Here is a 16,445-nt window from a genome sequence, read left to right on the forward strand (position 1 = left end):
TATAATATAATAATAATATAATAATATATTAAATATAATTTAAATTTTATAAATATTTAATTAAATGTTTAATTAAATGTTTTATTTTTTTGGAGTGATTTTATTTTCATTTTGCAAAGACATTTTTATTATTGATTTTATTTTATTATGTTTTAGTTTATAATATATATAATATAAAATATTTTTTCTATTATACAATTTATAAATTATATATAAAATACATAATTATAATTTTATTTTTATATAATTTATTTATTTTATATAATTTTATATATTATATATGTTTTATATATCATGTTTATATGATATTTTATATATATATATATATACATATAAATATTTAAAATAAATATTATTAATTATATATATAATAAATGTTATATAAAATAATATATATATATATATATATATATATATAATGAAATATATAATATATATAATATTATTTTGATATAATAAAATTTATATAATACACACACACACACACACACACACAGACATATAATAAAATAAAAGGTTATCCATCCCCGGGTGATGCATCATCTCCTGTCACTTTTCAAAGTCGCGCCAAATTCCAGCTGGCGCCGTTTTCGGTCCCCGACGCCCTCATTACCGCTAGGTTCCCCTCATCCCCAGCTGTCAATCATGGCTAACTGATCTGTCTGTCAGATCTGGAAAAAAACAGGACATCACCGCTTAGCAAAGTGACTGTTTTTTTTAATGCGTGTTACATTCGCAAAAACGTGATGGACTTGTGGCGCAAAAGGCATGGTGCAGGCGGTCAATGCCTTGGTGTCCTTTTCATTTAAAAACAGGGTAGTGGCGGATCTCAAGGTGAGTGTGAAAAAGTCGGCCTGGGCTCCGGATTCAAATCCAGGACTTTCAGCAAAGTGTTAGCGTCCGACGCAATAAAGAGTGAGTAATGTGTCCAGCGATTGTGCGATTGAGCCACCGCTCTGACTTGGCGGTCAGCGAAAAGTGACCGAGTCCCATCGTCCCCTCCGCGAAATCACCGCAGCTCCTTTTGTGTCGGATGGCGGCGGAAAAATGCGCCGAGCGTCAAGTCCACGTCGTCCGGCTCCTCGGTGGCGTCCAGCAATTGGCGCACGTAGCAGGAGGTCCCGAGGAGGACGTGGCCGGTGGCTTGCATGGTCAGCAGCGTCCAGCGGAGGGCTTCCCTGCGGTCAGCGAGGAAAGAGAGGAAGAGAGGGTCAGCATGCGCAATGCTGATGTTTCAGAAACACATTCGCAAATTGCTCAGAGATCTACATTTATATTTATTTATTATTTTATTAAATTATTTTAATTAATTAATTAATTAATTAAAAATAATTTAGTAAAATAAAAATAATTTAATAGAAATAATAAATAATATATATATATATGTTTTATATATATATATATATATAGTGAAAGCTGCATAAATAATAAATAAATTAAATATTTATGATTTATTTTTATATACACTATATAATAAATTATATATATATGTATGTATATATATATATATACTAATTTATATATATATAATTAGTATATATAATATATATGTAATTTATTATATGTATAATTTATTATATATATAATTTATTATATATAATAAATCATAAATATTTATTTATTTATTTATTAAAATGTATTACATTTATTATTTAATTACACAGCTTCGCCTTTTAAATAGGTTCTCTCTAGGAATCGCTATTATTATTATTATTATTATTATTATTTATTCCACCTCTCCAGGCGGCTTACAAAACAGTAAAATTACAAAATACAATAAAAACACAGAATAATAATAATAGTAATAATAATTAATAAAAATAAAATAAACATTAATAATAAACATTATTATTAATTTTTATCCTGCCTCTCCAGAGTAAAAATACAAATACAAAGTACAATAAAAATATGTAATATAATAATAATAATAAAATTATTAATAAAAAGAAATTAATAACAATAATAGTAAAAATACCACGAAAATAGTAAAAATGCAAATATGAAATGCTATTAAAAATACAGAACAAAACCCATTATCCCTAGTTTATATTTAATAATAAAATAATAAAATAATAAAAATATTATTTATTAATATTAAATAATTGATATTTGGACTATATAGTTGTGCTGGAGGACCCAGAGATTCCTAGAGAGGACACTTCTCTATGCATTTGTAGGCCCTCCAGTGTTAATCTATGGGGAGATGTTGACCATAGAGTTGCACTTGAGGACCTACAGATTCCTAGAGAGGACACTTCTGGCAGAAAAAGGCTCCTCCCTCCTTAACGGTCATTTTTCGGCCTCCGAGGGAGAGAGTAGGCTGACCCGGTTCCATCACGACTAGCCTGAAGAAGAGCCCCCCCTCCAATCCATCTGCCTTGGTCCAGGCCTCAGAGGGAGAGATGAATGCTGGACCTGATCCCCTCCCCCCCTCACTGTTCCCTTCTCGTTTTGTGTTGTGTCTTTTAGATTGCAAGCCTGAGGGCAGGGAACTGTCTGTTATCCCCTCTATTGTAAACCCCTCGGATTTCCAGTGATTGGGCGGTATATAAATAAACATATTATTATCTAATGTTATTCTATGGGAACATATTGACCATAGAGTTGCGTTGGAGGACCTGGAGATTCCTAGACAGGACCCTTCTCTAGGCGTTTCTAGATCTCTATGGTCCAATTCTATAAGATGTTGACCTGCTAGAAGGGGGACAAGATGGCGGCTGACCTCGCTATCCGTTTTGCGCTGTAGCATCGCATGTTGTAGGACATGCTGTAAGCCCCATAGAGCGTCGCCTTGACGTTCAAGCAGCCGACAAAGTCCCGGGGGTCGGTCTTGTAAAGGTCAAAGGTCACGCACGCCACGTCGATCCGGCATTGCGGTTTGCGCGACGCCAGGATCTGATAGCCGTCCACCTGTAGATAAAAATGGATCAAATTGCATAAGAATAGATGGAGTTAGACCCTCGAAATATGGTTTCATAAGTCCCTCCTGCTAAAATATCCCTTGGTGGTCTCCCATCCAAGGACTGTCCAGGGCTGACCCTGCTTAGCATTCGAGATCGGATGGGAATCTGGTCCCTTTTGGGGTACTGACAGACTTGTTGCCTAGGAAACCCCCTAATGCCCACAGATATCGGTCCTGCCAGTCAGCGGTCATTCTCACCTTGACTGGCCGCCACGCCTGACCCTCGGCCAGCACCACAAACACGGTGCCGTCGTCCAGCGTCCGGAAGAACGCCTCCGTCTCCACGATGGTCCCATCTTCATCCAAGGCCAGCTGGATGTTGCCAACCAAGAGGAAGGCGCCACGGACCTACAGAAACGGAAGCGGTCAAGCCTTGACCCTTGATGTCCGGCTGCTGCCACTGGACGTCCAGCCGTGGTCATCTAGGTGCTCACCTTCTCTTGAAGGTCCTCCAGGCTTTCAGCCACGATCCCTTTGCGCAGTGTCCGGTTGCAGTTGGTCACTCGGAATGGCCGGAACGGCGGAGGAGGAGGAGGACTGACCAGCAGCTGGTGGGTCATCAAGGCGCTGGCCGAGACGCACCTGTACAGCATAATTCAATAATCAATCAATAATTAATCGATAATTGATCAATAATTGATCGACAATCAATAAAGAAGCGCTACTTACTTGGAGAGGGATCTTGGGGAGAGAAGGCCCAGCGACTTCTTTGCGTAGTCCATCCTCGCAAAGACGGTTTTTGCCTCTGAGCTGCAAAAGAGAATAAGTGTGTGTGTGTATATATACACACAGACACAGACACACAGACACACACACAGTGTGTGTGTGTGTGTGTATTCCTTGGACTTTGGATGCGGAGAAGAGCGAGGCGGCCGCCTCGGCGCAGGTTGCATCACGCAGTGCAACTAAAGGGACTGACTCACTGTTAGGCCATCTAGGCCAAAGAGCAGAGGTCGAAGGTCGCCACCGGTGGAGCGAACGCCGTTCTTGGACAAAAAGGCCCAGCATCCCCCGGCCAAATGGGAACTGCAATGCCCCAAATCCACTTTCTTCGACACTGAGAAGGGCATTCGGCTCAGCCTCCTTATCACAAAGTATTAGTGCTGGTATTTATAATTATTATGTTTATTATTAGAATCAAAGAATCATAGAGTTGGAAGAGACCACTAGGGCCATCCAGTCCAACCCCCTGCCATGCAGGAAATCCCAATCAAAGCATCCCCGACAGATGGCCATCCAGCCTCTGTTTAAAGACCTCTAAGGAAGGAGACTCCACTACACTCCGAGGGAGTTTGTTCCACTGTCGAACAGCCCTTACTGTCAGGAAGTTCCTCCTAATGTTGAGGTGGAATCTCTTTTCCTGCAGCTTGCATCCATTGCTCCGGGTCCTAGTCTCTGGAGCAGCAGAAAACAAGCTTGCTCCCTCCTCAATATGACATCCCTTCAAATATTTAAACAGGGCTATCATATCACCTCTTAACCTTCTTTTCTCCAGGCTAAACATCCCCAGCTCCCTAAGGCGTTCCTCATAGGGCATGGTTTCCAGACCCTTCACCATTTTAGTCGCCCTCCTTTGGACCCATGGCTCCAGTTTCTCAATGTCCTTTTTGAATTGTGGTGCCCAGAACTGGACACAATATTCCAGGTGGAGCCTGTCCAGAGCAGAATACAGTGGCACTATTACTTCTCTTGATCTAGACACTATACTTTTATTGATGCAGCCTAAAATTGCATTGGCCTTTTTAGCGGCCGCATCACACTGTTGACTCATGTTCAACTTGTGGTCTACTTGGACTCCCAGATCCCTTTCACATGTACTTTCATTCAGCAATGTGTCTCCCATCCTATATCTGTGCATTTTATTTTTCTGCCCTAAGTGCAGTACCTTATATTTCTCCGTGTTGAATTTCATTTTGTTAGCGTTGGCCCAGCTTTCTAGTCTATTCAGGTCATTTTGAATCTTGATCCTGTCCTCTGGAGTATTAACTATTCCTCCTAATTTGGTGTCATCTGCAAATTTGATAAGTATGCCCCTAATTCTGTCATCCAGGTCATTGATAAAGATGTTGAATAGCACTGGGCCCAGGACAGAGCCCTGTGGGACCCCACTGGTCACTTCTCTCCAGGATGAAAAGGAGCCATTGTTGAGCACCCTTTGGCTTCGGCCAGTAAACCAATTACAAATCCATGTAACAGTTACCTTGTCTAACCCATATTTTACAAGCTTGTTTGCAAGAATGTCATGGGAAACCTTGTCAAAGGCCTTACTGAAATCAAGATATACGATATCCACAGCATTCCCTTCATCTACCAAGCTGGTAATTTTGTCAAAGAAAGAGATTAGGTTTGTCTGGCATGACTTGTTTCTCTGAAACCCATGTTGACTTTTTGTGATTATGGCATTGCCTTCTAGATGTTCACAGACTCTCTGTTTAATGATCTGCTCCAGAATCTTTCCTGGAATTGATGTCAGACTAACTGGACGATAATTGTTGGGATCCTCTTTTTTCCCCTTTTTGAAGATGGGGACAACGTTTGCCCTCCTCCAGTCTGCTGGGATCTCTCCTGTTCTCCAGGAGTTTTCAAATATGATTGCCAATGGCTCCGATATTACATTTGCCAGTTCTTTTAATACCCTTGGATAGAGTTCATCTGGTCCCGGAGACTTAAATTCATTTAGATTAACAAGGTGTTCCTCTACTATCTCTTTACTTATTCTGTGCTGAAATTCCCCTATTCTGTCCTCTGCTCCATTATCCTCAGGTTGAGCACCCTTTGCCTTTTCTGAGAAGACTGAGGCAAAGAAGGTGTTAATTCTGCCTTTTCTCTGTCTTCTGTTAGCATTTTGCCATCTTCTCCACACAGTGGCCCTACCATTTCCTTCTTCCTTTTCTTGCGGACATATCCATAAAAGCCCTTTTTGTTGTTCTTAACCTCTCTAGCAAGCCTGAGTTCATTCTGTGCTTTGGCTTTTCTGACCTTATCTCTACACTTGCTAGCTATTTGTTTGAATTCCTCTTTGGTGATTTCCCGTTTAAAATTTAGCTGAGCTGAAAGTTCCTTGGTCATCCATCCTGGGTTCTTGTTTATGATTATATTTTACTTGTTTTATTTATTTTTATATTTGTTATATTTATTATTATTCTAATTATAGTCATTATATTACATTTATTAATATATTTATTATTACACATTATATTTATTATTATAGTTATTATTTGTATTATATTATTATATTATTTTTATATTTATTATATTTATTGTTACATTTATTATTATTATATTTATTATATTTATTTTATATTTATTATATTATATTTATTTATATATTTCTTATATTTATTATTATTACATTTATTATTATTATTATTATATTTATTTTATATTTATTATATTTATTATTATTGCTGTTGTTGTATTTATATTTTATTTTTATTATTATTATAGTATTATCACTACTAATGTCGCCAGAAGTCGACCATAGAATTGCACTATAGAGTGTTTTCTCTAGGAAATGTATCGCTTCCCCAGCGCAACTCTATGGTCAACGTCCGTAAAAGTTGCGCCGGATGGCCTAGAAATGCCTAGAGAGGATGTAACCGATCAAATCCATGAATAGCCAAATCCACGAATGCGGAGGGGGAGGCTATAATCCTACAGTCTTAGGTACGATGGCGGCCGTAACCGTTGCGGTGTGGCGTTTGCACGTCCACCGTGGTCTGGGTTCAAATCCCAACCCTTCCCTCACTTACCTTGCAGCTCCTTTTGCCAAGAGACGCAGACAGAAAGAGTCTTTTGGAAAGCGCAAAGTGCGTTTTAAATATCTTCCGGGGGGAACGCGAAGGAGGCGTCGGCGGCGCATGATCTAATCGCCTTGGGCTTTATCAGTCCTCAAAGTGGAAATGATTAGCCTCCAATTAACTGGGGATTAATTGGAGGGATCCAAGGCCGGCCGCCTGGAACGCCGTTTGGACGCTAGCCCAGAAATGCGCATTTTTCTTAATGAAGGCACCTGCTCTCTCCAAGGCCTTTAAGAGTTGTGTCATTGCGCATATATATATATATATACACACATATACATATATACACACACACACATAAATACACGTATATGTACAGTATCCGTTATGTAATGTTTGAAATATTTTCATATATATATATATATATATATATATAGAGAGAGAGAGAGAGAGAGAGAGAGAGAGGTGTCCCTTGCATAAAATAGCAAAATGGAAGTTTTTGGCATGTATAAAGTTATATATATATATATATATATATATATATATATAATATAAATATAATAAACACACACATATAGTGTCTGCTATATAAAATTTGAAATATTATCAAATATATATATATATATATATATATATATATATAGGTGTCCCTTGTATAAAATAGCAAAATCAAGATTTTTTTTGCATATATAAAATTATATTATATAATACTATATTATAATATAATATATTATATTATATAATATAATTTTATATATGCTAAAAAAACTTGATTATAATATTATTTATTATAACATAATATATTATAATATAATAAATATATTATATTACAATAAATAATATTATAATAAATATATAATAAATATATTTAATAAATACATATTTAAATAAATATATATAATAAATATAATAAATATAAATATAAATATAATCAGTTATAGTATATTATATTTTACATACACACACATAAAGTGTCTGCTATATAAAATTTAAAATTTGGCATTTATAAAATTTATAAAATTTATAAAATTAAATAAAAATTATATAAAATATAATATAAAATTATATTATATAAAATTATATTTAAAAATTAAATTAAAATTTAATATATATATGTATGCATGTATGTGTGTGTGTGTATGTATGTATATATATATATATATATATATATATATATATATATGGCTGCCATGATCAAAGCTGTGCCTTGTATTAAATAAAGAGACCCCAGGGTCTACTTTCTGGCTTGGGATCCTTCGAGATCACAAGGCTGCCTTTTATTTCCTTGGGGCTCCTGTCATCTTAATTAATTAATGCAAACGAGCGAGTGCTAATTACTCCGTTTGGGGAGATGGAGGAGGAAGGCAAGGCTTAAAATGGAGGGAATCCAGAAGATCAAGGGATATCAAAGGCAAAGGCAATTCCTCGGCGGTCTCCCATCCAAGGACTTTTAGGGACTATTGACTTATGGAGATCCCATACATTTTCCCATAGGGTTTTATTAGGCAAGATTTAATTAATTTATTCCAGTTTTCGCAGAAACTATTCCAATATTTTTGCAAGTCCGGTTCCAGGTTTTTCCCGTAACAAAATCCTGATTTTTTTTTTTTTTGGGTGGGGGGGGACCGATTCCACTTCCGTATTTTATTTTATATTATTTTATATTATTTTAAAATTTTATATTATTTTACATTATTTTACATTGTTTTACATTATTTTATTTTACATTATTTATATTATTTTATATTTACATTATTCTATATTATTTTACATTTTTATATTTTATATTATTTTACATTATTTTATTTTTTACTATTACATTATTTTATATTTTATTTGACATTATTTTATTTGACATTATTTTATATTATTTGACATTATTTGACATTATTTTATATTATTTTAAATTTGCCATTATTTTATATTATTTTTGCATAACCCATTCCAGTTTCTGCAGAATCTGTTCTGGGTTTTGCACAGATCTGAAGGAGCTTCTTGAACCCATTGAGGAACATAGAGACCAAAAACCTGAATATCCTGGAAAACCCGGACCAGATTCAGCTTCCCTCTGACCCGGATTCGGTCAGATTTCGCCTCTGCGCCACGTGACGGAGACACCAAGCGTTGTGTTTGTGCAACGCATGCCTCTGGGGTTTTTTCGTGAGCCACTAACAACCGAAGCGGCGTTATTTATGAAACCGCGTCGCTCTCCAGAGACCGGATAATGAGCTGGAAAGCGAATGAAGGGAATTGGGGCTGCCTTTGAAGAAGCCTCTGCGTCTTGTGTGGGTGTTTTTGTGTCTCTGCGGATGAGACACAAAGTTGTGTGCTAATCCCATTCTGCCTTTGTTAGGAAACTTCCAAACTTCTTTCTCCCGTGCAGGAATACATAGAATAACGAAGACAGAAGGGACTACTAAGGGTCATATTTATATTATTATTTATATATTTTATATACTTTATTTATTATTGATATATTACTTAAAAACTATTATTTGTATACTATTTGCCCCATCCATGCAAAATATATAATTTTATATATTATATATTAATTTTAGTTATATTTTATTTATTTATTAGTATTTATATATTATATGTTAATAAATATTCATAACATATATTTTATATATTTTATTTATTATTTATATATTATTTATTTTTAAGATCACCTGAGCTTACAGTCCTAGGTCCAAATCTGGAAATGTTTAACTGAAACCCCCAAGTCTTATTCCCAAGTAAATATTTTTTAAGGAAGGGAGCTTCTGGCATCAGGACTCATGCTGTTCATGTGTCATCACATTTCAGTTGTCTGAAGAATGGGTGGATTCATTCAGTGCTGGCATCCACTGAAATGAGATTATTTAATTTTATACTAAACAAATATTAATTATCTTACTTAAAATCTGTCTTCTTCACGTTGGACAGTAGATGCAGTACTCAAGAAACATTGTGTGCCTTCAAGCCATTTCGAACTTATGGCGATCCTATCATGGGATTTTCTTAGTAAGATGTGTTCAGAAGGGGTTTGACTTGGCCTTCCTTTGAGGCTGAGAGAATGTGACTTGCCCATGGTCACCCAGTGGGTTTTCCTGGCCAAGCAATGGAAGCAGTACTTAAGAAATAGAGTAGCAACATATAATGATCTCCCTTTAAAAATTATACACACACACACACACTTATTGTGACTCACTTCTCAAGACTGATGAAGACAGCTAGTTGTTCAGAAGAGGTACATAAAGCAAAAGTGAAAGAAATCACTAATACCTCACATCTGTAATTATTCAGTTAGTGGAAGCATTGACGCCCCCTTGTCGTGGGGGAGAGGCTTGCGTACCCTAATGAAGCTGTGAGCTATGCTGGCAGTGGTATAATAGCCACCGGCAGGGCCTCCCATGCCAGACAGGTCACAACCAAAGGGTCTGACCAAGAGCGCCAAAGGGCAGGATGTGCTCTCTAGCCTTATGGCAACCATCCTAGGAGAAGGAAAACTCTAATCCAGGGGTAGGCAACCTTTTTGAGCCAGGGGCTGGGTTGCTGTCCCTCAGACAACTGGGGGGCGAAGCCAAAAAATAAATAATTAAATAATTTTTAAAAAATTTAAATAACTAAATAAACCGGGACAGATGTAAGACAACATTTTCAAATGGTGGACACTTTTTTAAAAAAAGTGGAGGACACGCAAAAAAATTGCTGATTTTTTAAAAAATGTTAATATAAATGCATGTTTCTGAGGCGTCTATAGACAATTGCCTCCCTTGCACATGCGCGCGAGAGGCCAAAGGCCCCGGCGGCAATCGGCGGCAGGACCGGGCTGGGGCCGGTCCCAAGGCTTTGCCGGGCCACATCCGGCCCACGGGCCGCAGGTTGCCTACCCCTGCTCTAATCCCAAACCCAGGCAGATGGTGCTCGTCTAACCTTGCAAGGTCAACCATCTCAGAGAAGGAAACTCTAATCAAACCTACGACCCAAGGACCTCGCTGCCACTGTCCATGCTTGTCAAGGCCTCAGCAGACGAACCTCTGGTTTAAAGGCTGAGGCCAGTTCTGTGCACGCTGTGCTCCACCAGAAAAATCCATTGCACAGGCTCAAAGGACACATCCAATCTCCGAAAAAGCCCTGTAGCGATAGGCGAGGGACAAAATGGCAGGTGTAAAGATGCACTGGAAGCCGCAGACCCAACCCTGCATGCAGGCAGTTCAGGACTTTGGTCGCTCGAGACTGACCGGGGATGATAGTCTTGTTCGGCAGCATCCTGAATGACCAAGCAGCCTTTTTTAAGGAGAGCACTGCTTGCTCCATATGGAGAGGGGCCTAGAAAAGGTGGCCTAAAGAAAGCTCATCCCCAACAACCCGGTTGGCTAGCCGCGGCCAACGGGAATCTTCTGATGCGGTCAAACAAAGACAAAGAGACAAAGGCACACACCAGCCTCCAAAGGTGCAAACAGACTAACGCTTGCATGCTGGAACATCAGAACCATGCAAGATTCTGCAGATAGTGGACATCCTGAGCGTCGTTCTGCTCTAATAGCCCATGAACTGTCACAACTTAACATCGACATCGCTGCTCTTAGTGAAGTTCGTCTCCACGAGGAAGGCAGCCTTAAAGAACACGGTGCCGGCTACACACTCTATTGGTCTGGCAAACCCAAAACTGAAAAACATCTTTCAGGTGTAGGCTTCATGATCAAAAACTCCATCGCCTCCAAACTCGAAACCTTGCCAACAGGACACTCTGATCGCATTATCTCCTTACGCCTCCCACATGTTGTTCTCTTCAGTATATATGCCCCAACTATGCAAGCCGACCCTGCGGAGAAAGACAAATTCTACTCAGAGCTACGCCACCTTATACAAAAAGTCCCTGCAGAAGACAAAATCATTATCCTAGGTGACTTCAATGCTAGAGTAGGAAAGAACTTCGAAGCCTGGAAAGGTGTTTTAGGTAAGCATGGTGTTGGAAACTGTAACGATAACGGACATCTCCTGCTAGAATTTTGTGCAGAACAGCAGCTGACTATTACAAACACCATCTTTCAGCAGAAAGACAGCCTGAAGACAACCTGGATGCATCCCCGATCCAAACACTGGCACCTCAATGACTATATCCTAGTGCGCCAGAGAAATATTCGCGATGTCCGTCATACCCGAGTGATGCCCAGTGCAGAATGTCAAACAGATCATCGCCTCGTATGATGCAAACTAAATCTTAATTTTCAGTTGAAACCTAAGAGGGGTGGCATCCTAAAGAGGAGACTCCAAGACAACAATCTTTAACAAGCTGCCATAAGAGACAACCTCCAGGCAAATTTGCAAACAAAACTTGAAGACCATCCTGTAGACTCTTCTCCTACAGTGCTTTGGCAACATATCTAAAACAGCATCCTGCAGTCTGCGGAAGAATCCTTAGGGTTCTCCCTCAAGAAAAAACAAGACTGGTTTGATGAAAACAACCAAGAGATCTAGGAGCTGTTGGCAAAGAAGAGAACTGCTCACCAGGCACACCTCGCCCAGCCATCCTGCCATGCCAAAAAAGCAGCCTTTCGCCTCGTATGTGTAGTCAACTCCAACAAAAACTCAGAGACATTCAGAACAAATGGTGGATCAATTTAGCAGAAAAGACACAACGTTGTGCAGATCTGGGTGATTCCAGAGGATTTTACGAAGCTCTTAAAGCAGTGTTTGGACCTACATATCAGACCCAAAGCTCCCTATACAGTTCAGATGGTCAAACACTGATCACAGATAAAGCTTCCATTCTGGACCGATGGGCTGAACACTTCCAAAGCCTCTTTAGTGCCAACCGAGTAGTCCAAGACTCAGCTATTCAACATATGACACAACAACCAATGAAGAAGGAATTGGATATAGCTCCCACTTTGGAAGAAACTGTTAAGGCCATACAGCAGATGAAAAATGGCAAGGCTGCCTGGATTGATGGAATTCCACCTGAAGCTTGGAAATATGGAGGTCATGTACTCCATGCTAAACTCCACAAACTCCTTGTGAGTTGCTGGGAAAAAGGCGAACTGCCATCAGATCTCCGAGATGCAGTCATCATCACCCTGTACAACAAAAAAGGAGCAAAATCGGATTGCTCAAACTATCGAGGTATAACACTGCTCTCCATTGCTGGAAAAATCCTCGCAAGGATACTGCTGAACAGATTAGTTCCTGCCATTGCAGAAGAACTTCTTCCCGAAAGCCAATGTGGCTTTAGAGCTAATAGGAGCACTACAGACATGGTATTTGCCCTCAGACAACTGCAAGAGAAATGTAGAGAGCAGAACAAAGGACTCTATGTAACATTTGTCGACCTCACCAAAGCCTTCGGCACTGTGAGTAGAAAAGGTCTGTGGCAGATCCTGGAACGACTAGGATGCCCCCGAAATTCCTCCAAATGATCATCCTGCTACATGAAGGCCAGCAAGGTCAAGTCAGATATGGCGATGCTCTCTCGGAGCCCTTTCTAATAACTAATGGTGTAAAACAAGGTTGTGTTCTTGCTCCAACTTTATTTACAATCTTCTTCAGCATGATGCTCCAAAGGGCTACGGCAGATCTCAAAGAAGAAGACTATGGCATTTATATATGCTACTGTACTGATGGTAGCCTGTTTAACTTAAGCCGCACTAAGACCCTAAACTATCTAGTCCGTGAGCTGCTTTTTGCTGATGATGCTGCCCTTGTTGCCCATATGGAAGCAGCTCTGCAGCACCTCACATCTTGTTTTGCAACAGCTGCAGAGCTCTTTGGGCTGGAAGTCAGTCTGAAGAAAACGGAAGTTCTCTACCAGCCTGCACCACAGGAAGAACACTACCATTCCCACATCACCGTAGGCACATCTGTGCTTAAGTCTGTCCAGCAGTTCACCTACCTGGGAAGCATCATCTCCTCAGACACCAAGATTGATAAAGAGATCGATCACAGACTGGCAAAGGCATATAGCGCATTCAGAAGGCTTCACAAAAGAGTCTGGAGTAACAAACACTTGAGGCGAAGCACAAAAATCAGTGTGTATAGAGCCATTGTACTGTCTATTCTCCTCTATGGGTCTGAAACATGGGTCACCTATCGCCAACACCTACGACTCCTTGAACGCTTTCATCAGCGCTGTTTACGCACAATTCTAAATATACACTGGACTGACTATGTGACAAATGTTGCTGTCCTTGAGCAAGCAGAGATCACCAGCATTGAGGCCATGCTATTGAGGACGCAGCTGCGCTGGGCAGGACACGTTTCTAGGATGAAGGACCATCGCCTCCCCAAAATAGTATTCTACGGTGAACTCGCCATGGGTCAGCGTAAGAGGGGTGCCCCAAAGAAGAGATATAAGGACTCCCTGAAACAACATCTCAGGCTTGGCCAGATAGATCACCAACAATGGTCCTCCCTGGCCTCACATCAGGAGGCATGGAGACGCACTATCCATGACGCTGCAGCCTTCTTCGAAAGCTCACGCCGAACGAGTCTCGAAGAGAAAGAACAACGCAGAAAGAACCGCAACCTGGAAACATCACCCAAGGAGACTTTCTGCTGTGCTTTCTGCAACCAGACCTGCTTATCCCGAATTGGCCTTTTTAGTCACCAACGCACTTGTAGAAAGAGAGAGAGAGAGAGAGAGAGAGAGATTATGTATTATTTATATATTTTATATTTTGTATATTATATATATATGTATTATTTATATTATTTATAATTATTAATTATTTATATTATATATTACATTTCATTTATATATTTTATATTTCATATATATATTATTTATATATCATATAATTATTTCTATATTTATATTATTTTATTTATTTATATATTATTATCTATATATTATTAATTATACACATAGTTATATATAGATAATAATAATATATAATACATAATAATATATAAATAACAAATAAACTATATATATATATATATATATAAATAGATTATAATTATTTATATATATAATTATTTATATATTATTTATGTATTTATATATATATATATATATATATATATAATTTATACAATTTATTATTCTTATTCTTATTATAGTTTCATATATTTATTTATTAAACAAAAATATTTACATTCATTTGCAAATAAGCGAAACTTATTTATTTCATCCGTTTGTGATTCATAAAATACCTTTATTTCATACATTTATTCCGTTTGGTTGCGATTGTTATTTTAATGTGTTTATTTTTGCATTCATTTAGTTCTGTTCCCAAATTCCCTGCAACGGATTGCCATGATTTAATTCCGGTCACGCTCCTCCGCCTTGTTGAAATCGCCGCTTTCCTTGGAAGGGGTCCGTGGCCTTTTGGGTACAAAGCCACCATCTGCTTCTTCGTCCCTTTTTTCCTCTCTCCATCCGTTCTTCCCTTTTTGTTCTTCCTCCCTCGATAAGGATGGAGGGATGGAAGGAAAGAAGGAGAAGAGAAGGCCACAGAGAGAGAGAGGACAGTTGCAAAACTGGAACTCAGCGCAGGATGACCGGACGTCCTATGTATTCCTGCATGGCACAAAGAGAGCTTCGCTGTATTCCTGCATGGCAGAAAGTGGGTTGGACTCTATGGCCCTCAGAAGTCCATTCCGTCTTTATTGTTCTATGTATTTTTGCATGGCAGAAGGAGGGATTCTCTGTATTCCTGCATGGCAGAAGAGCGTGAGTGAGAGAGAGAGGCTGGGGAGTTTCCTGGTGTGAAGTGGAGCAAGGGCTGCCTGCTTTTGGCAGAACAAGGCCTCTGTCTCTTCTTCAGGGACTTTGGGGCTGAGGCTTCCAAGTTACTTTCATGCCAGAAAAAGCAGGAGACGGACAGCCTTGATCCTCCGGGGGTCACGGCTGGGGCTCTGGAAGGAAGGAAGGAAAGGGCTTCTGTCAGGCTCCCTCCCTTCCATCTTTCCCTCCCTCCCTTCCTCCTTCCTTCCCTCCTTCCTCACTCTTTCCCTCCCTCCTTCATTCGTTCCTTCCTTCCTCCTTCTTTCTTTCTTTCCTTCCTTCCCTCTTTCCTTCCTTCCATCCTTCCTTCTTTCCTTCCCTCATTCCTTCCTTCCTCTCTCCTTCCTCCTTTCCTTACTGCTTTCCTTCTCTGAAGGGGAAGGAAGGAAGGAGGGAAAAAGAAAAGAAGAAAGTAAAAATGAACGGGGAAAGGAAGGAAGGAAGGAAGGAAGGAAGGAAGGAAGGAAGGAAAAAGAAAAGACGAAAGTAAAAAAAGAAGGGGGAAGGAAGGAAGGAAAAAGGAAAAAGGAAGGAAGGAAGGAAAAAGAAAAGAAGAAAGTAAAAATGAACGGGGAAAGGAAGGAAGGAAGGAAGGAAGGAAAAAGAAAAGACAAAAGTAAAAAAGAAGGGGAAAGGAAGGAAGGAAAAAGAAAAGAAGAAAGTAAAAATGAATGGGGAAAGGAAGGAAGGAAGGAAAAAGAAAATAAGAAAGTAAAAAAGAAGGGGGAAAGGAAGTATAGAAGGAAGGAAAAAGGAAGGAAGGAAAAAGGAAAGAAAGTAAAAACAAAGGATGGAGGGAAGGAAGAAGGAAAGAAAAAGGAAAAAGGAAGGAAGCAAGGAGGGAAGGAAAAAGGAAAGAAAAAGGAAAAAGGAAGGCAGGAAGGAAGGACGAAAGGAAGGAAGGTTTGCTTATGGCCCTGTTTTGCAAACTCAGCCCTTGCTGGGCCTTTTCCATTGCTGCACAGTTGTGTCGCCAGTTGTGCGTGAGACGAATTCGAATCATGCAACCTACAAAGAATAAAAGGCCCCCAAA

General features: G+C 39.1%; 1 protein-coding gene and 1 long non-coding RNA gene across 4 annotated transcripts in view; both read right to left on the minus strand.

Moving 5' to 3' along the window:
- The window catches only part of LOC149308538 (uncharacterized), a 43,963-nt gene extending 30,131 nt beyond the window's left edge, over positions 1-13,832 (minus strand). Inside the window, exon 1 of the long non-coding RNA XR_016282166.1 lies at positions 13,577-13,832. This is a non-coding gene — a long non-coding RNA (uncharacterized LOC149308538). The remainder of the gene's footprint in view (positions 1-13,576) is intronic.
- The window catches only part of LOC149308541 (lipid transferase CIDEC-like), a 39,930-nt gene continuing 24,185 nt past the window's right edge, over positions 701-16,445 (minus strand). For 2 of the 3 annotated variants that reach the window (XM_089535968.1, XM_089535969.1), the window contains exons 4-7: positions 3,397-3,544; positions 3,161-3,310; positions 2,723-2,910; positions 701-1,178 (exon numbers count right to left, since the gene is read on the minus strand). In XM_089535968.1, the coding sequence (XP_089392094.1) occupies positions 1,010-1,178; positions 2,723-2,910; positions 3,161-3,310; positions 3,397-3,522 (633 nt within the window). In that variant the 5' untranslated portion in view covers positions 3,523-3,544 and the 3' untranslated portion in view covers positions 701-1,009. Of the gene's footprint in view, positions 1,179-2,722; positions 2,911-3,160; positions 3,311-3,396; positions 3,545-3,631; positions 3,751-16,445 lie in introns of those variants that run through there. The other variant, XM_089535967.1, reaches the window with a different exon arrangement.

This window comes from Sceloporus occidentalis, unplaced genomic scaffold (assembly GCF_023333645.1).
Source record: "Sceloporus occidentalis isolate IW3139 unplaced genomic scaffold, rSceOcc1.0.p SCAF_8, whole genome shotgun sequence".
Classification (NCBI taxonomy): domain Eukaryota; kingdom Metazoa; phylum Chordata; class Lepidosauria; order Squamata; family Phrynosomatidae; genus Sceloporus; species Sceloporus occidentalis.